General features: G+C 47.0%; 1 protein-coding gene and 1 long non-coding RNA gene across 2 annotated transcripts in view; one reads left to right on the forward strand and one right to left on the reverse strand.

The window, feature by feature from the left end:
- The window catches only part of LOC311626542, a 150,760-nt gene that overhangs the window by 102,198 nt on the left and 27,985 nt on the right, over positions 1–20,577 (reverse strand). The window lies entirely within an intron of this gene.
- The window catches only part of ERCC3 (ERCC excision repair 3, TFIIH core complex helicase subunit), a 46,161-nt gene continuing 39,995 nt past the window's right edge, over positions 14,412–20,577 (forward strand). Inside the window, exons 1-7 of the mRNA XM_084892009.1 lie at positions 14,412–14,550; positions 14,973–15,178; positions 16,076–16,312; positions 18,643–18,692; positions 18,980–19,115; positions 19,295–19,459; positions 19,887–20,091. Of these exons, the coding sequence (XP_084748135.1) occupies positions 14,523–14,550; positions 14,973–15,178; positions 16,076–16,312; positions 18,643–18,692; positions 18,980–19,115; positions 19,295–19,459; positions 19,887–20,091 (1,027 nt within the window). The 5' untranslated portion in view covers positions 14,412–14,522. The remainder of the gene's footprint in view (positions 14,551–14,972; positions 15,179–16,075; positions 16,313–18,642; positions 18,693–18,979; positions 19,116–19,294; positions 19,460–19,886; positions 20,092–20,577) is intronic.

Below are 20,577 nucleotides of genomic sequence, written 5' to 3' on the forward strand. Positions count from 1 at the left end.
ACCAGGCCTCTAGTCCTATATAATATAAAGGTAATATGCAAATTGACCCTCACACTCTCACAAGATGGCTGCCTATGACCAGACCGGTAGGAGGGTTTGTGAGGGACAGTCAAACAACTGAACAAGCAGGCTACATGGAGTGACCAGGGTGGCAAGGGCATTAATGAGGAATGACCAAACAACTGAACAAGCAGGCTGAGTGGGGTGACTAGGTCTGCAGGGGGATTAATGAGGGGTGAACAAACAACTGAACAGTAGGCTGGATGGAGCAACCAGGCCAGCAGGGGGGTCAGTTAGGGGCAACCAATCTGGCAGAGGCAGGCAGCTAGGAGCGACCAGGCAGGCAGGCAGGTGAGCAATTAGGAGCCGCAGTCCAGGATTGTGAGAGGGATGTCTGGCTGCCGGATGTCTGTCCTAGGGATCGGGCCTAAACCAGCAGCCAGATATCCCCAACAGGTCCCAGATTGGAGAGGGCATAGGCTGGGCTGGAGCGACCCCCTACCCCCATGCATGAATTTCATGCACTGGGCCTGTAGAATAGCTATAAAAGCCCCAAATTGAGGCTGTGTTCAACAATGGGGGTTATTGTAACAAAATACCACAATCCGGCTGGTAGCTTATAACATCAGAAATTAGTCAACTCTGGAGGCTAGAAGTTCAAAATCAAGGTGTCGGCAGGGCCATGCTCCCTGTGAAAGCACAGCACAGACTCCCACTTCTTCCAGCGCTCGGTGGCCCCGGTCCTCCACGGCTCATGCTGACAACTGCATTCTGTGCCTTCTGTCTTCACATGGTGTCCCCTCTTCCTGTCCACCCCTCTGGGTCCCGTTTTTATAAGGACACCACAGTCATATTGGATTAGGGCACACCCTGATGACTCATTTGAACTTGATTACCTCTAAAAACCCTCTTTCCAAATAAGGTCACATTCTGAGGTGCCAAAGATTAGGACATCAAAATTTATCTTTTGGGGGAAATGCAAATGCATTGTAGTCAGTTCTGTGGTCCCTAAAAATTCACATTCTATTCACATAGAAAATACATTAATCCCATCCCACCATATACCAGTCAATAATTCCAGCATCCACGCAAAGGCCAATATTCATCTGAACAACTCAAAATCATCATCTAAATCATTCAAATCAGTCATTGGTTAGACTTGGTGTAAGACTCATGCTGGAGCAAAAGTCCTGTTCATCTGTGAACCTATCAAACCAGACTACTATGTGCTTTCAAGTGGAACTGCCTTCCAGTCACTCTTCCCTTTCCCTAAAGTAGGACGTGTTTGCAGCCCAGCAGCTCCATCAGCCCTCTCCTGCCACAGAGGCCCAGGTCTGGCAGCCTTCCTCCCTTTAGTTCCTCCTCTGTCTAAACTGGTGGGCTTTCTGCCCTGATCATCGTTGGCTGCACTCGTAACCCACAAACCTCTTCAGCAAACAGCTGTTCAGCCACACACCCTGGCATTTTCTCCAGAGCACAGTTCCTCATTGTGTGTAGGATGATCAGGATGAGAATTTCCCAAATCTTCACATTCTGGCTCCTTTTGCTTAACATTCCTTCTTCAGCTGATCTCTTCCTTCACATTACTATTAGCAGCAAGGCTAAACCTTCAACTTGTGTTTCAAAGTTTTCAGCTAAATAACCAGTTTCGTCACTTACAAGTTCTTTCCACACAACAGAACACGATTTAGTTCAGTCATCTACCACTTTAAAGCAAGGGCCATTTTCCTCTGGTTTCCAATAACCTTTCCCACTTTCATCTGAGCACTTGTTAGCATCACCTTTGATATCCATGTTCCTAGCAACAGTCTCTGAAAGGCACTCTAGGCTTTTCCTGTCATGCATCTCAAAAATCTTCCACCCTCTACCCATTACCCAATTTCCAAGCCACGCCCACATTTCCAGGTGTTTGTTGCAGCAACTCCTCCCTTTCATCGAACAAGATCTGTGCCCGCACTCTCCAGAGAACAGGACTTCTGAGCTCACTCTAGAGGCATAATTTTTGTTTTTCTTGGGAAACTTGTCTTTGCTCTTAAGGTCTTCAACTGATTGGATGAGGCCCACCCACCTTGAGGGTGCTCTTTACTTAAAGTGAACTAATTGTAAATGTTAATTACATCTTAAAAATACCTTAAGAGAAATATCACGATTGGTGTTTGACAAAACAACTGAACACCATATCCTAGCCAAGTTGACCATAATGGATTAAGCAAATAAATCATAGGAGATCCATATAATGGAACTTTTACATTATTGATTAAAAGAGAACAAGTTATTAATACATGAGATGTATACTATGATCTCACTTTTTTTTAAGAATAGAAAAAATATTTGGTGTCACTCAAGTGGTTGGAGGAGTTATAAGTGGTTATTATTATTTTTGCTTATCTGTAATCTTAAATTTGTATGACAAATGTGTTTTTGCTTAGTATAAAATATTTCCTTCTTTTTCTCAGCTTTATTGAGATATAATTGACGTACAACATTGTGTAAGTTCAAGGTGTACAATGTGTTGATTTGATACACATATACTGAAATATTACTATCCTTCATACCACATAATTGCCACTTCTTTTTTTGTGATGAGAACATTAAGATGTACAATCTTAGCAACTTTCAAGTATCATACAGCATTGTTAACTATTATCACCATCTTATAAATTACAATCCCAGAACTCACTCATCTTTTACTAGTAAGTGGATCTTTCACCAAATCTTTGCGTTTCCCCTACCCCTTAAACCCAAGTAACCACCACTACTCTGTTTCTAGAAGGTCACATTCTCTTTTAGATTTCACATTTATATGATAGCATGTAGTATTTATCTTTCTCTGCCCGACTTATTTCACTTAGCATAATGTCTTCAAAGTCCATTCATGTTGTTACAACAACAGGATTTCCCTTGGCTTGAATACTATTCGTGTGTGTGTGTGTGTGTGTGTGTGTGTGTGTGTGTTTTCCACACCTTGGCTACTGTGAACAATGCTGCAATAAATATGTGAGTGCAGCTATCTCTTCAATATTCTGTTTTCATTTCCTTTGGATATATACCCAGAAGTCGATATCCTGCATCATATGCTAGAGCTATTAAGTTTTTGAGGACTCTATGCTGTTTCCCATAGAGGCTGACCAATTTACATTCCCACCAACAGTGCACAAGGGTTCCCTTTTCTCTACATCCTCACCAACAATTTGTCTCTTATTTGTATTATGACAGCCATTCTAACAGGTGTGAGGTGGTCTCTCATGGTTTTGATTTGTGTTTCCTGATGATTACTGCTAATGAGCACCTTTTCATGTGCCTTGAGCCATTTGTATGTCTTCTTTGGAAATATGTCTGTTCAGTCCCTTTGCCCATTTTGGTTGGATTGTTTTTTGCATTGAGTTGTATAAATTTTAGTATATTGGATATTAGCCTCTTATCAGATGTGTGGTTTGCTGATATTTCCCCCATTTTGAGGTTGTCTTTTCATTTTGTTGATCTTTTGCTGTTGTGCAGAACCTTTTAATTTTCATGTAGTCCCACTTATTTTTGCCTTCATTAATTTTGTTGTCATATCCAAAAAATGTTGCTAAGATCAATGACAAGAATTCTTTTCCCTATATTTTCTTTTAGGAGTTACATGTTTCCAGGCCTTATGTTTTAGTCTTCAATCCATTCTGAGTTAACCTTTGTGAATGGTGTAAGACAGGCATCCAATTTCATTCTTCTGCACGTGGTTTTCCAGTTTTCCTAACACATTTATTGAAGAGACTGTCTTTTACCCATTGAGTATTGTTATCAAATATTAGTTCACAAATTATTTTCTTTTTTTTTTCTTAAATAAATTTTTATTGTTCATATTATTACAAATGTTCCTTCCCCCCCCCTTCCCACCCCACCCTCTACCCTTTCCCCACCCCCCATTGTCCTCATCCATAGGTGCACAGTTTATGTTCAGTCTCTTCCCACATCCCCCTCTCCCCTTTTCCCCAAGAATCATCAGTTCACTCCCCTTCCATGCCTCTGATTCTATTATATTCAACAGTTAATATTGTTCCTCAGATTTTTTTTCTTAATTTCCTTGGTTTTTAGATTCACTTGTTGATAGTTACATATTTGTTGTTCATAATTTTTATCTTTATTTACTTTCTCTTCTGAAAGAACCCCCTTCAGCAATTCATATAATTCTGGTTTGGTGGTGATGAACTCCTTTAGCTTTTTTTTATTAGTGAAGCTCTTTATCTGACCTTTGATTCTGAGTGATAGCTTTGCTGGGTAGATTATCTTTGGCTGTAGGTTCTTACTATTCATCACCTTGAATATTTCTTGCCATTCCCGTCTGGCCTGCATGGTTTCTGTTGAGAAATCAGCTGACAATCGTATAGGTGCTCCTTTATAGGTAACTACCTGCTTAGCTCTTGCAGCTTTTAATATTCTCTCTTTGTCTTTTGCTCTTGGAATCTTAATTATGATTTGTCTTGGTGTGGTCCTCTTTGGATTCCTTTTATTTGGAGTTCTGTGTGCTTCCTGGACTTGTAAGTCCAATTCTTTCACCAGGTGGGGGAAGTTTTCTGTCACTGTTTCTTTCAGTATGTTTTCGATATCTTGCTCTTTCTCATCTTCTGGGACCCCCATAATTCTGATGTTGGATCGTTTGAAGTTGTCCCAGAGGTTTCTTACATCATCTTCAATTTTCTGGATTCTCTTGCCTTCTAGCTTCTGCAGAGGAGTGTCTTCTGGCTCTTTATGTTCCAAATCTTTGATTTGATTCTTGCGATCTTCTATTCTGTTTTTAGGACTCTGTATAATATTTTTTATTTCAGACAATGTATTCTTTATTTCTTGTTGATCCCTTTTCATATCCTCATAGGTCTCATTTATTTTATCGGCCTTTTCTAGGAAACTCTTGAAAAACCTTATAAGTGTGGTTTTGAACTTTATATCCAGTCGCTTTTTGTCCTCCATTTCTTTCGTTTGTGATCTATTTGGTTTAGGCATTTTCGCAGGCAGCTTTCCTGGTGGGGTGGGGTTTCAGGGTGGAGCCTACAGCCTTGGCTTCTGTCAGCCCCGCCCTTCCGTCAGTACACACTGCAAGTACCTAAGAGAGAAAGGTGCCCTCGATTTTCGACTGCTACCAAACAGTCTAGTCTCTCCCCCAATGGGCCCGAAACTGGGGTTCAGTTCAGTTGGAAGTGGAGTTGGAGGTGGCGTTCAGAGCAGACTGGAGCCCCTGTCTCCTTCCCGCCAGGGCAATCCCGCAGCACAGCCGGCCGTCCCTTCTCTGCGTGCAATGTGCGTGCCTCCGGGACCACCTTTCGCAGCTCCCCTGGGTTCCGCCTTACAGCCCAGCTCCCCCTGTGTGAGCCTGGGTCCCAGCGGTCTGGCCTAGGACTGGGGTTCAGAGCAGTTGGAGCTGGGCTCAGCACAGTAGGAGTGTTTATCTCCTTCCCGGAGGGAACGCCAGCCAGGCACTCAGCCTCACTCCTCTCCGGCTCTGACCTCTCCGCGCTCCGCGTGTCTCTGTACCTTAGGCTCTTACAGCTCCTCCGCGCTTCCTTCTGGTTACCTCCTTGCTTCTCATTGTAGAATTTCCAGTCAGTCGACTTTCCTATAGTTCTGGGTAATGTCCATTTTATATTTTAGTTGTATTTTATTGAAATTGTTGCATGCGGCTGCGGCTAGGTGCCCACCCGAGCAGCCATCTTGGATTCTCCCCCACAAATTATTATTTTAAAAAAAATATATTTTATTGATTTTTCACAGAGAGGAAGGGAGAGGGATAGATAGCTAGAAACATTGATGAAAGAGAATCATCGACAAGCTGCCTCCTGCACACCCCCTACTGGGGACGTGCCCGCAACCAATGTACATGCCCTTGACCGGAATCGAACCCGGGACCTTTCAGTCCGCAGACCGACGCTCTATCCACTGAGCCAAACCGGTTTCAGCCAAATTATTTTCTTAATCATGAAAATGTTATATTAGTCATTCTTCCTCATCATCTCCTTCAGTAAAATTGAAGATTTGTTAGGAAGAGCTTTTAAAAGGACATATGTTTGGTCCAGCCCTGTGGCTCAGTTGGTGGTAGCATCTTCCTGTACACCAAAAGGCTTGGGTTCAATTCCTGGTCAGGGCACATGCCAAAGTTTCAGATCCCAGGTTGAGACATGTATGGGAGGCAACTAATCAATGCTTCTCATTTCAATGTCTCTGTCTCTGTCTCTGTCTCTCTCTCTCTCTCTCTCTCCCTCCCCCCTTCCTCTCTTTCCAAAAATCAATAAAAACATATCCTCAGATGAGGATTAAAAACTAGTTTTAAAAAGGACATATGTTTAACATTTCTATTTCTCAGAATTTGCTTTTAAGAAAACAACCCAAAATGCAGTTAAAGATTTATATCCAGTTAAAGATATATATCTATATCTATATATCTATATCTATATCTATATCTATATCTATATCATCTATATCTATCTATATCTATATATATCCTGGGAGAAAAGAAGCCAAAATGCAAAATTTGGATAGCTAGAGGTGCTATGCATGATTTAAGTAGCCTTCAATATGCTTTTCTTTGTTTTCCAAGGTTTTGCTTGACATATATTACTTTAAGCGGAGAAAATATTAAAATGCAAAAGCCGGTTTTGAAGGTTTGGCTCCTCCACTTCTTGAATAAGTGAAATTTATGTAAAGCAGGGACCAACACACCCGTTTCCTGAGACCATCTTCCTGAGAACTGATCTCCATGTGCACGTCCTGGCGTTGAATCTCAGTCTTCATTCACTCAGCTAATCACAACATTCCTACAACGAATTGGAAGCAGGACTCCCAGGAGCTGCTTTTCCTTTCTCGCGGACTGTCCCCCAGCTGGGGTGCCCAGGCCTCCCTTATCGGCCAGCCTCTTCACTGAAGTGTGCGCAGACCTTTCCTCTGCACACAGGCACCCCCGGGCAGCCTGGATTCGTCCAGCAGCTTCAGCACCAGACATGGTGACAGTTCCCAAGATTGTATTTCTGGGTCCCAGAACTTCAGACTTATGTGCAATTGTTTTCTTGACACAGCATTTAACTGTCTAATAGGCCACTTCTATGGACTGAATTGCACCCTTCGCACAATTCATTTCTTAAAGCCCTAAACCTCAATGGGACTGTATTTGGAAATAGAGGCTGTGAGGAGGTGATAAAGGTTAAATTAGGTAATAAGGCTGGGGCCCTAATCCAACAAAGCTGATGGCCCTACGTGCGGAGTAAGGGACACCAGAGAACTTGTCCTTCCCCAACCCCTATGTGAGGGTACAGAAAGGTCAGAGGCGGTCATCAGTAAGCCAGGAAGAGAGCAAGACCTTGAGCATATATTTCCAGTCTCCAGAATTTTTACAGAGAGGGAGGGAGATAGAGAAACATCCATCAGCTGCCTCCTACACACCCCCTACTAGAGATGTGTCCACAACCAAGGTACATGCCTTTGACCAGAATCGTACCTGGGACCCTTCAGTCCTCAGGCTGACGCTCTGTCCACTGGGCCAAACCGGTTAGCACTTGTTGTTTAAATCATACAGTCTGTGGAATTTTGTTGTTACACTGGAGGAGACTAAAACAGACTACTCACATTCAATACAGTATGTCTGAAACTACTCTTCAAATTTGAACTTTTCTAGGAACGTCATTTTTGCAGTTTCTCAGGCCCAAAGTCTTAGACTTATCCTTCACTCCTCCAGCTCTATCTTCAAAATATATTCAGAAGTGAACCACTCTTCAGGACCTTCACCCCTACCAACAACACTGGAAAAGCCAGCAATTTATTTTATTTTTTTAAAATCTTTTTTCAGTTTATTTATTTTATTATTTTTTATTGCTTTCAGAGATGGAGAGATAGAAACATCAACGATGAGAGAGAATCATTGACTGGCTGCCTCCTGCATACCTCACACTGGCTGATCAAGCCCACAACTCAGGCATGTGCCCTTGGCTGGAATCCAACCTGGAATCCTTTAATACACTGAGCCAAACCAGCTAGGGCAGTAATTTCTTTTAAAGTCAACTTTTTAAAAATTTTTGTTACAGTTGACATTCAATATTATACTAGTTTCAGGTGTACACATAAACTATAAAGTGATCCCCCCAAAAAATCTAGCACCCACCTGACACCATATTTGTTATTACAATATTATTGACTACTAGAGGCCCACTGCACAAAATTCATGCATGGGGGAGGGTGTCCCTCAGCCCAGCCTGCACCCTCTCCAATTTGAGACCCTTTGAGGAATGTCCGACTGCCCATTTACAGGGATCTAGCCATGGGGGTGTGGCCAGCCTGGGTGAGGGGTTGAAAGCTGTTTTCAGGCTGGCCACACCCCCTTCAGGGTGGGGGTCCCCACTGGGGCTGGCCAGGCTGGGTGAGGGCTGATGGGTGTTTGCAGGCTGGCCAAGACCCCCAGCAGGGACCCTCACCCCATAGGGGTGTGGTCAGCCTGGGTAAGGGGCTCTTTTTCTTTTCTTTTAGCACCTCCTTGTGTGGAGGCCAGGGCCGGCTGGAAGCAGATATCTAGGATTTATTTGTCTTCTATAATTGAAACTTTGTAGTCTTGAGTGGAGTCCAGGGCTGGCCAGGGTGGGCAGGAAGCTTAGCTTCCTCCATTGCAGGGGGCAACCCAAGCCTCCTGCTCGCTCCAGCTCCATGGTGGCCACCATCTTAGTTGGGTTAATTTGCATACTCGCTCCTAATTGGCTGGTGGGGGTAGCAGAGTGATGGTTAATTTGCATGTCTTTCTTTTATTAGTGTAGATATTCCCTAAGCTGTACCTTTACATCACAGAACTATTTGTAACTACCAATTTGTACTTCTTAATCCCTTCACTTTTTTCACCCAGTCCTCCATGCCCCTCCCATCTAGCAACCATCAATTTCTTCTGTGTCTATGAATATGTTTCTGTTTGATTTTGTCTTTTAGATTCCACATATAACTAAAATCATATATTTGTTTTTCTTTCTCTGACTTTATTTCACTCAGCATCATATCCTTAGGTCCATAATATTGTCACAAATGGTAAACCGTCATGATTTTTATGGCTGAGTGATATTTCATTGTGTATATGCACCACATTTTTATCCTTTGGTCTTTTGACTAGAGCTGTGGTTGGCAAACTGCGGCTCACGAGCCACATGCGGCTCTTTGGCCCCTTGAGTTTGGCTCTTCCATAAAATATCATGGCCTTGGCGAATCTATTTTGAGAAGAGGCATTAGAAGAAGTTTAAGTTTAAAAAATTTGGCTCTCAAAAGAAATTTCAATCATTGTACTGTTGATATTTTGCTCTGTTGACTAATGAGTTTGCCGACCACTGGACTAGAGCATTTAATATATTTACATTTGAAGTAATTACTGACGGTATATAGTTATGGCTATTATATTGGTTTCTGATTGTTTTTATAGTTTTTCTCTGTTCTTTTCTTTTTTTAAAAAATGTTTTATTGATTTTTTTACAGAGAGGAAGGGAGATGGATAGAGAGCCAGAAACATCAATGAGAGAGAAACATCAATCAGCTGCCTCCTGCACACCCCCCACTGAGGATGTGCCTGCAACCAAGGTATGTGCCCTTGATCGGAATCGAACCTGGGACCCTTGAGTCCACAGGCTGACGCTCTATCCACTGAGCCAAACGAGTTTCAGCTGTTCCTTTATTTTCCTGCTGTTCTGTCTTATATGTTGACTTTCTGTAATGTTGTGTTTGGATTCCTTTCTCTTTATTTCTTGTATATCTTTGATTTGTGGTTACCATATGCTTCATATATAGCGAACTATGTTTTTAGCAGTCTATTTTAAGTTGATGATGGTTTAAGTTCAAACACATTCTAAAATCATTATAATTTTTACTCGCTCTCTGCATTTGTTTTTATCATTATTATTATTTTTTAATATATCTTTATTGAAAGGGAGAGATAGAAACATCAATGATGAGAATCATTGATTGGCTGCCTCCTGCACATCCCCTTCAGTCTGCAGGCTGATGCTCTATCCATTGAGCCAAACCAGCTATGGCTTGTCATTATTTTTTTTTAATTTTTTTGTGCATGTGTGTATCCCTTAATTTACTGTTGTAATTACACGTTTTTCCGACTTTTGCCTTTAAGCTTGTACTAGCTTTAGTGTTTGTTGATCTATTGCTTTGTTTGCCTTTGAGAATATTTTTCCGAGATATTTTCTTACTCATGTTTTTTTTTTTTTTTTTCCTTTTTCTCCCCCTCCCCCTTTACTCTTAAGTCCCTTTAACATTTTTTATAATGCTGGTTTAGTGATGATGAACTTTAGATTTTCTTGTCTGGAAGCCCTTTATTTCTCTTTTGATTCTGAATTATAGCCTTTCTTAATAGAGTCATCTTGGTTGTAGGTCCTATGAATTGTGAACAAAAAAAGGGGGGGGGGCGGTTTCCATGGAAAGTAATCTCATCACAATTGCTCTCTGGGCAGTCATGGTGGGCAGTCAAACCCAGGTGCCAACTTTGTAGTAAAGGTTTGTCTTTGCTTCATGCAAGCCCTCCTCACTGTTTCTGTGCATCCAGGTTAACAAAATTTTGAAATAAACTGGAACCACTCTCAAGAGAGCACATAATCATGTTAACTGTCTTGTTATCCAATTTCCACCCTGTTTTCCTCTCACCTTCATGTTATCTTCCTTAGTTCGCTCCTTAATTTCAAATGTATAAAAGATGCTGCAAAACTGTTATTCTTTGAAGCACTTGAGATCTTGCTCCCCAATGTATGTCTATCAGTTTGGCTCAAATATAGAAATTCTCTACATGTTTGAACATTTCTTACATCGACAGATTATTTCATGCCAACCATCTGACTTGCAGTTTCTGTTGAGAAGTCTTATGGGAGTCCCCCTGTAAGTAGCTGCTTTTTTCTGTTCTTGCTGTTTTTAAGATTCTCTCTTTGTCTCTGTCCTGTGCCATTTTTATTTTTACTTTGAAATAAATCTTTATTGTTCATATTGTTACAAAAGTTCCTCATTTTCCCCCCCTCCACCAGGTACCCACCCCACCCTCTGCTCTTTCCCCACCCCCCCATTGTCCTCATCCATAGGTGCACTGTTTATGTTCAATCTCTTCCTGCACGCCCCACTCCTCTTTTCCCCGAGAATCGTCAGTCCACTCCCATTCTGTATCTCTACAGTTAATATTGTTCATCAGGTTTTTTAATTCCCTTGATTTTTAGATTCACTTGTTGATAGTTACATATTTGTTGTTCATAATTTTTATCTTTATTTTCTACCTCTTCCTAAATAGCCCCCTTCAGCAATTCATATAATTCTGGGTTGGCGGGGATGAACTCCTTTAGCTTTTTTTTTTATTAGTGAAGCTCTTTATCTGGCCTTTGATTCTGAGTGATAGCTTTGCTGGGTAGAGTATTTTTGGCTGTAGGTTCTTGCTATTCATCACCTTGAATATTTCTTGCCATTCCTGTCTGGATTGCATGGTTTCTGTTGAGAAATCAGCTGACAATCATATGGGTGCTCCTTTATAGGTAACTGCCTGCTTTTCTCTTGCTGCTTTTAATATTTTCTCTTTATCTTTTGCTCTTGGAATTTTAATTATGATGTGTCTTGGTGTGGTCCTCTTTGGATTCCTTTTTTTTTGGGTTCTGTGTGCTTCCTGGACTTGCAAGTTTCTTTCCCCAGGTGGGGGAAGTTTTCTGTCACTATTTCTTTCAGTATGTTCTCGGTATCTTGCTCTCTCTCATCTTCTGGGACCCCCATAATTCTGATGTTGGTTGGCTTAAAGTTGTCCCAGAGGTTTCTTACACTATCTTTAACTTTCTGGATTCTCTTGTCTTCTTGCTTCTGCGGAGGAGTGTCCTCTGGGTCTTTGTGTTCCAAATCTTTGACTTGATTCTTGTGATCTTCCATTCTGTTTTTAGGACTCTGTATAATATTATTTATTTCAGACAATGTATTCTTTATTTCTAGTTGATCCCTTTTCATATCCTCATAGGTCTCATTATTTTACTGGCCTTTTCTAAGAAATTTTTGAAAAATCTTATAAGCATGGTTTTGAACTCTATATTGAGTCACTTTTTGTCCTCCATTTCCTTTTCTTTCTTTTTTTTAAAATATATTTTATTGATTTTGTACAGAGAGGGAGAGAGATAGTTAGAAACATCGATGAGAGAGAGTCATCGATCAGCTGCCTCTTGCACACCCCCTACTGGTGATATGCCCGCAACCAAGGTACATACCCTTGACCGGAATAGAACCCGGGACCCTTCAGTCCCCAAGCCGACGCTCTATCCATTGAGCCAAACCGGTTTCGGCTGTCCTCCATTTCTTTCATTTGTGATCTGTTTCCTTGTCTTGGCATTTTCGCTGCTTCCAAGTTGGTAGGGTGGCTTTGTGTGTTAAGGTGTCCTATGTGGTTCAGTGGGTCAGCCTCCCAGTTATCTGAGGTGGACACTCTTGGTGCACCCTTTTATGGACTGTGTGTACAGTCTTTTGTAGTTAAGTCTTAATCATTGTTGGTATCACTGGGAACTGACCTCCAGGCCAATTGGCTGTGAGGATCAGCTGTGTCTATGCTGGGAGACAGCCTTATTCAAAAGCCTCTGTGCTCAGCTTGGATGGGGCGGAGTTTCAAGGTGGAGCCTACAACCTTGGCTTCCTGTCAGCCCCACCCTATGAGGTTCCTGAGTCTCAGTGTTCCTCAGTGTCCTTTGGTACTCGCTGCAAGCACCTCTGAGAGAAAGGTGACCTCGAGTTTCGCCCACTACCAGACAGTCTAGTCTCTCCCCCAATGAGCCCAGAACTGGGGTTCAGTGCAGTTGGAAGTGGGGTTCAGTGCAGCCTGGAGCTTTTGTCTCCTTCCCGCTAGGGCAATCTAGTGGCACAGTCAAGTCAGTACTCTGCACGCAATATGGGCGACTCCAGGGCTCTTCCTTTTGCCGCTCCCCTGAGTTTACTCCTTACAGCCCAGATTCCCTCTGTATGAGCTTGGGTCCCCAAGGTCTGGTCTAGAACTGGGGTTCAGTGCAGTTGGAACTGGGGCTCAGCACAGTCCGGAGCTTTTGTCTCCTTCCCTCTAGGGCAATCCAGCAGCATAGTCAACAGTCCGTCCTCTGCGCGTAATGTGCGCGCCTCTGGGGGCTATGCCTTTCGCTGTTCCCCTGAGATTCCGCCTAACAGCCCAGGCTCCCTCTCTGTGAGCCTGGGTCCTCAGGGTCTGGCCAGAACTGGGGTTCAATGCAGTTGGATCTGGGGTTCAGCACAGTCCAGAGCTTTTATCTCCTTCCCACTAGGGAATGCCAACCAGGCACTCAGCCGCCCCTCCTCTCCAGCTCCGTCCTCTCCCCACGTGTGCACTGTGTCTTCTCCGTACCTTAGGCTTTTACAGCTCCTCTGATTTTCCTTCTGGTTTTCTCTTTTCTTCTAGTTGTAGAATTTCCAGTCAACTTTCCTGTCGTTCTGGATAATGTCCACTTTATATTTTAGTTGTATTTTTTGAAATTGTTGTGTGAGGCTGCAGTTAGGCGTTTACCTATGCAGCCATCTTGGTTTCCTCCGCCATTTTAATTATTACGTTTTGCTGTGGGTCTCTTTGGGTTCATAAGCCAGCCATTTCTCAACTGGAGTGCTGCAAAAAGCCATTTCAAAGGTGTGTTAACCTAGACGCACAGGACAGGACCAAGTTAAGGTAAATACTGACCTTTGCTAAGAATGCAAAAGGCCTAGAACATCACTGCCCACCATGACTGCCCGGTTAGGGATTTGTAATCAGATCACCCTGTGCGGTTACTCTTCCTAGTAATCGCACAGGGTGATTTGTCAGATTTATTATAGAGTCCCATCTTAACTGCAAACCTGTGTGGACCTTGAGAAAGCAGGTACCTACTAAAAAGGGCTCACATTAAAAACAAACAACAGCAACCACAGAGCCCAGCAGCCTTTTCCACAGGGGCCTCTCAGGCAAAGCCCTCAGGGAGAAGCCCGCACAGAACTGCCTGTCTCTGCATTGACCTGCCCGCGGAGCAGCCTACAAAGCGGCCTGGAACCCTGTTCCCACAGCAGCCAGAGCCAGCAGTCTGGACCAAACTGGGAGGATTATTTGATTGGGATGGACTAACCAGGGACCAGGAAGGAAGACTTGGTTTATGTCAGCGGGCCGGGGCAGGGCGGGGGCAGGTCGGGAGCCCGCAGCCTCTGGGTCAGTGGGCAGCTTGGCACTGAATGACGCTTCCTTTTCCGGGCTTCCAAGCTGGGGATTCCTGCTGACATCGAATCGGCGCCGACCCGTGTGTGGGACGCGGCCGCTTCCCCAGCCTCACCCCACACGCCGGCGGGAGCCCTGGGGCGCTCCCTCCACCCCCTCCCCGCCCCGCTCAGGCCGGCGCTCTCCCCTCCTCTCCGTCCAGACACCGAAACCGGGAGGAAACCCCTGGCGTCACGGCAGGCCGCCGCCGTCCGGAGGCGGGACTTCCTGTGCCAGCGAGAATTTCCGGGCAGACCGGAAGTGTGCCGGAGCAGCCCCGGAGGCTGCGTCCCCTGTCCGCACCATGGGCAAGCGGGACCGGGCGGAGCGCGGTGAGCTGCCCGCCGGCGCCTGTGGGGTGCGGGGCGCGGGGTCTGGCCGGGCCTGGGGGGTGCGGGGCGCGGGGTCTGGCCGGGCCTGGGGGGTGCGGGAGTCTGGGGGGCCGGGCCTGGGGGGTGCGGGGCGCGGGGTCTGGCCGGGCCTGGGGGGTGCGGGAGTCTGTGGGGCCGGGCCTGGGGGGTGCGGGAGTCTGGGGGGCCGGCGGGAGGGGGTGCGGGGCCTGGGGGGCCGGGCCTGGGGGGTGCGGGGCGCGGGGTCTGGCCGGGCCTGGGGGGTGCGGGAGTCCGGGGGGCCGGCGGGAGGGGGTGCGGGGCCTGGGGGGCCGGACCTGGGGGGTGCGGGAGTCCGGGGGGCCGGCGGGAGGGGGTGCGGGAGTTTGGGGGCCGGAGCTCGGCTCACTGCGCGCGGCCCGCAGACAAGAAGAAGGCCAAGCGGCGGCACTGCGAGGACGAGGAGGAAGATGAGGACGACGCCCCTGGAAACGACCCCCCGGAGGCCGTGCCCTCGGCGGCGGGGAAGCAGGTGGAGGAGGCCGGCACGAAGCTGGACGAGTACGGAGCCAAGGACTACCGGCCGCTCATGCCGCTGAAGGCCGACCATGCCTCCCGGCCGCTCTGGGTGGTGAGCCCTGGGGGGGGGGGGGGGATGGGGGCCCCTCCGCAGGGGGCAGCGGGCCGCGGGGCCGCGGGCTGGGGCCAGGGGAGAGGGCCGTGGGCTCCCTTGCTCTCTAACCCTCCTTTCACTCTCTTTCTCCAGCTCTGCCGCAGCTTTATCTACCGAATAAGTGACATTTATGTAACATTTTAATTCCCAACTTTAAAAAATGAGTTGAAGACATATTTGCTAGGCAGTTTTTTGGCTCAACTTGGAGTAATTAATGTTCTACGTTTATTTGAAATCTAACCAAACGAAAACTTGAAGGTGGCTAGGGAGGTGGATTTCCTGTGCAGATAGTGGGAAGCAGCTGCTGGTTCTCTCTCCTCTGCACTCCTGTGTCTGATCCGGCAGCCCGACAGCTGGCTGAGTGAATACGCACACAAATACCCCAGTTAACTGCCATGTGTCCATCCCCACACGCCACAATATTTTGAATTTAAACAATTTGCAATGAATATTATAAAAAGAAATATATTACAATTTGGATGGATTCGAATATTTTCAGTTGAAGATTCTTACAAAAATGATCTTAAAGCATTATAGACACTTAAGGTGTAAAAAGGGTTAACGACCACTTTTGGGGCAGCTTATCTTTTATAGGTAACTAGAGGCCCAATGCAGGAAATTTGTGCAAGAGTGCACCTTCCTCCCCTGGCTGCGGGCACCCTTCCCCTGGGTGCTGGCACAGCTTCCCTCTGGTGCCCAGCTCCCCCCCACAGACCTGGCTGCTTCTGGAGGCTGTGTGGAAGGACATCCGGTCTAATTAGCATATTATGCTTTTATTATAGAGAGATGATATGGAAAAGAGCCTAATAGTCTTTGAAACTCACTAGTTTCTTCGTATCTGTTGGTGTTTCTCAGGCTCCTGATGGCCACATTTTCTTAGAAGCCTTCTCTCCGGTTTACAAATATGCCCAAGACTTCCTGGTGGCCATTGCGGAGCCCGTGTGCCGGCCTGCCCACGTGCATGAGTACAAGCTGACCGCTTACTCCCTGTACGCGGCCGTCAGCGTGGGGCTGCAGACCAGTGACATCACCGAGTACCTCCGGAAGCTCAGCAAGACAGGAGTCCCCGATGGAATTGTTCAGTTTATTAAGGCAAGTGCGGCAAAGGCTGGCACTTCTGCTCTCTTCGTTGCTATAGTAATAATGGGGCAAGTACGACACATTGTTAACTGGAGTCAAAGTGCTTGTCAGCCCTGCCAGCGGCTCACTCGGTGGGCATGTCCTGCAAACCAGAAAGGTTTTAGGTTTGACTCCCGTTCCGGACACATACCTAGGCTGCGGGTTTGATCTTAGGTCAGGATGTCTGTCTCTCTCACATCATGTTTCTCCCTCTTTCTCTCTCTCCCTCTCCCTCCCCCTCTCTCCCTTTTTCCCTTTTTCTCTTTCTCCCTCCCTTCCCCCTCTCTCCCTTTCTCTCTCCCTCTCTCTCCCTCTCTCCCCCCTCTCTCCTCCCCCTCCACCCCTTTCTCCCCCTCCTTCCCTCTTTCTCTCTGTCAAATCAATGAAAACATACCCTCAGGTAAGGATTAAAAAAGGAAAGAGAATGCCATTCAGAACCAGTGTGGGGAGCAGAAGAACGGATTATTCCAGCTGCTACTCCTGTGGATCCAGCACTGTGTCCTGCTGAGGCCTCAACGTCCCAGGAGCTGCCTTAGCCAGTGGGCTCCCCCAGCCAGGGTTATTTAGGTGCTATGTACTAAATTGTGCTCTCTCCAAAATTAATATCTTGGACCCCTCACCACTAATGAGTTGTATTTGGAGTAAGGAAGTAAGAGTGGCCTGAAGAAGAGCCCTCAGAAGGCCTGTGCGCTCCTTCTCTGCGTGTCCATGGGAGCACACGGCAAGGAGGTAGCCCCTGTGAGCCAGGCGGGAGCGGTCCCTGGCACCTGCATTGTGGCCTTCCAGAAATAAGTTTCTGTCGTTAAGCACCCAGTCGTCGTCGTTCTGTATAACAGCCAAGTAGACTATTGCAGGTGGTAAACTCCATCTGAGGTTGAGCTGAGTGTCTGCACCAGACAACAGTCCACAGTTTTCAGTGTGGAAAGTCAGAAAGGCCTTCAAATGTGGAGTGGGCAGGGCTCCACTGGAAGGCTGTGTAGCATGCTTGGGTTTGTTCTGCACGATCCGTGAATGCCGTTCGGAAGAGACGGATGTGGCTTTCCTTGCCCTCTGCGGACCTAAAGGAGGTCAGATTCGGACCCCAGGACTGAGTGGCAGGAGCTGAGTGCCTCTGGCCTCAGAAGCTGGCAGGCCCTGGGAGAGCTCTTCCCTCGTGTCTGCAAAGTGGCCGCCCAGGGAGAAGGGACTGCATCTTGCTGGAATGAGCCCCCCTCAGCACCCCGCTGTCCCTGCTGGGAGCAGCCTGCAGGAATGTGGGTACAGTGGTGGGTCCTCTCAGAAGGACAGCAGCCCTGGGTCTGAGGGTGGCTTTTCGTGGACAACACACCACCTCTGCTGCATACCACCCTGAAGACTGCTGGGTCTGGGAAGGCTGTGAGCGCACTCACTGGCTAGCTGTGTGCTGGAGCTGAGGACTGTTGGTGTAGCAGGACGGACCTGTGGGCTAGGATGGGCCCATGGGAGTGAAGAAGAAAGGGAAAATAAAGATTTTAAGCTGTGTCTGATCAATTAAGAGATGTGCATCAAAACTGACCAGCCAAGAAGAAGGTTTTGCTCTAAAAAAAAAAGCTGATAGAAAAAAGCTCAATTTACGCAGTCTGACCTATTAGTGTAGATAGCGCCTGGGAAGGCATGTGGACGTTTCTTTAATGTTGGATTCTAGAAGGCGGAAAGTGTTATCGGCCTTCATAACAGCCCAGGTGTCCGCTAAGAATGCTGGGGCCTTACTCAAGAATGCAAATAAGCTCCTTTGATCCTAAGTTTTGGTGATATTTCCTGGTATTGGGGTATAAAATAAATGTGCTGTGTGGGTTCAGGGTCCTGTTCCTCCATCAGAGTGGCAGCGTCCACCTGGCTCCCAGCTTGCTTCTATTTCTGTGTCTTTCTTTTTTTTAAAAATATATATTTTATTGATTTTTTACAGAGAGGAAAGGAGAGGGATAGAAAGTTAAAAACATCAATGAGAGAGAAACATCAATCAGCTGCCTCCTGCACACCCCCACACACCCCCTACTGGGGATGTGCCTACAACCAAGGTACATGCCCTTTACCGGAATCGAACCTGGGACCTTTCAGTCTGCAGACCAACGCTCCAGCCACTGAGCCAAACCGGTTTCGGCTCTTTTATTTCTTAATCCCCAGCTCCGAGAACACCTCTATAATTAGGATTGCATATTGAGCTTTCCACACTAACTTGAGCTCTCCACTTGGGTGGGTCATGGTGGTAGGACGTGCCTGGGAATGAGTGCGCTCTGAGTGAGCTACAGGCTGCTAATTTTGCCTGTTTGATTTGTCACTTGCAGTTGTGTACTGTCAGTTATGGAAAAGTCAAGTTGGTCCTGAAGCACAACAGGTAAGGAATGCCATAACAGGCTCGTCGAAGGCACTTTCACTGGCCACATGTTCCCCCAAGCAGTGGAGGTGAGGCTCAGATCCTGCTTGTCTTTAAAGTATGGCTTTGCCCACGTCCCTCCCTCATAGGTTATATCATAGCCAGTAGTACAGAGCTCACGCTTGGCGAAGGGTCATGGGAGGTGAGGCAGTAGGGAGAGGCCTGAGGCCAGTGTTTTCACACCATGTAATTGAACAGCGGAACCTTCTGAAAATGGCCGGTCAGTAGGCACATCCTTTCTCTTGTAGGTATTTTGTTGAAAGCTCCCACCCTGACGTTATCCAGCATCTTCTTCAGGATCCAGTGATTCGGGAGTGCCGCCTGAGGAGCTCCGAGGGGGAGGCCACTGAGCTCATCACAGAGACGTTCACAAGCAGATCTGCTGTGCGTGAGCCTCTGGATCCCCTGGGGGTGGGGGCATTTAGCACTGTGGCTCCCTCAGATGCTTCTGCTTCAGTCTTTGCAGCCTAGTGACCCTGCAGTTTTCTTGTAGCTGCGGGCCTTGCTTGGTAACAGTGGGGCTTAACCTTGCATGCTAATGCAGACCCTGTCTCCTCCTACAGATTGCAAAGACTGCTGAGGGCAGTGGTGGGCCCTCCACTTCCCGGGAGACAGACCCTCAGGGCAAATCTGACATCCCCACGGACCTCTTTGACTTTTATGAGCAAATGGACAAGGATGAGGAGGAAGAAGAAGAGACACAGACAGTATCTTTTGAAGTCAAGCAGGTGAGTGAAGAGGTCCCCTCCTGGGTCCTTCTCTAAGTCAGCAGTGTCGGGAGCCGGTCCTGCGTGGACTCTTTCTGATTTGGAGAGGCAGGAAGGCCCAGCTCCTCACTGTTTGGGCTGTAGCATCAGCCCTAAGGACTTGGCTCGTGTCCCACTCCTGAGGCTGGTGGTCAGCCTTCCCCAGTTCCTAGGGACGCGTGAGAAATAGTGCCAGAGGGCATTTCTGGTGGCTGGTTGGATTTCATTTTGTGTCTCTCCTTAGTTCGGGTTGCTGTTCCATGTTTTAGCCCAGCTTTTATTAAGCAAGATCTGAAGCTGCAGAAGTCTAGGTAAACTGCTGTTCTTTTGACAAGGCCCCTTGGAATACGTGCTGCTCACGAGCAGGCTTTGGAGTTACAGCTATAAACACGTTGTGCTTCCTCCGCAGGAGATGATCGAGGAACTTCAGAAACGTTGCATCCACCTCGAGTACCCTCTGTTGGCAGAATATGACTTTCGGAACGATTCTGTTAACCCTGATATCAACATTGACCTGAAGCCCACCGCTGTCCTCAGGCCTTACCAGGAGAAGAGCCTGCGGAAGATGTTTGGGAACGGGCGTGCGCGGTCAGGGGTCATTGTGCTTCCTTGCGGTAAGTTAGCCTCAGTGAAGAGATGTCCAGCTGCCTCCCCTCTCCCGTTCCCCTTCTCTACATCAATCCTGGCACGGAGCAGCCCCGCTCACATGACTCCCTGATTCAAGTATGTGAGAGCTGCTGTTCTCGGGCCCTAACTCCCCCCGGGGCACTCTTGATCATAGGCTGTCTCGTGAGGTGCAGGCAGATGGGGACAAATCGCCGGAGCACTGGTGATGCTTGGCAGCAAGGACAAGCTGAGCATTGTGCGGGTGGATGGCGATGCCGGGCGTGCGTGACCTTACAGGCTGGGGTTGGGTTCTTGCTCTTTGCAGTGAGTCTGGGGGTCTGCCTGTGGGGGGCTCCCAGCACTTGTTCCTGGAGAGCTTGGTGAGTATGCGCATCCACGAAAGGCCGCGCAGCCCTGGCTCCTGTCAGGGAGCGCTGTCCCGAGTCCTGCCGGCTCCTGGCCTGCCGTCATGGCCAGCGGTTGCAGCAACTCAC

Source organism: Pipistrellus hanaki, assembly GCF_964339955.1.
Source record: "Pipistrellus hanaki genome assembly, chromosome: 8".
In the NCBI taxonomy this organism is placed as follows: Eukaryota; Metazoa; Chordata; class Mammalia; order Chiroptera; family Vespertilionidae; genus Pipistrellus; species Pipistrellus hanaki.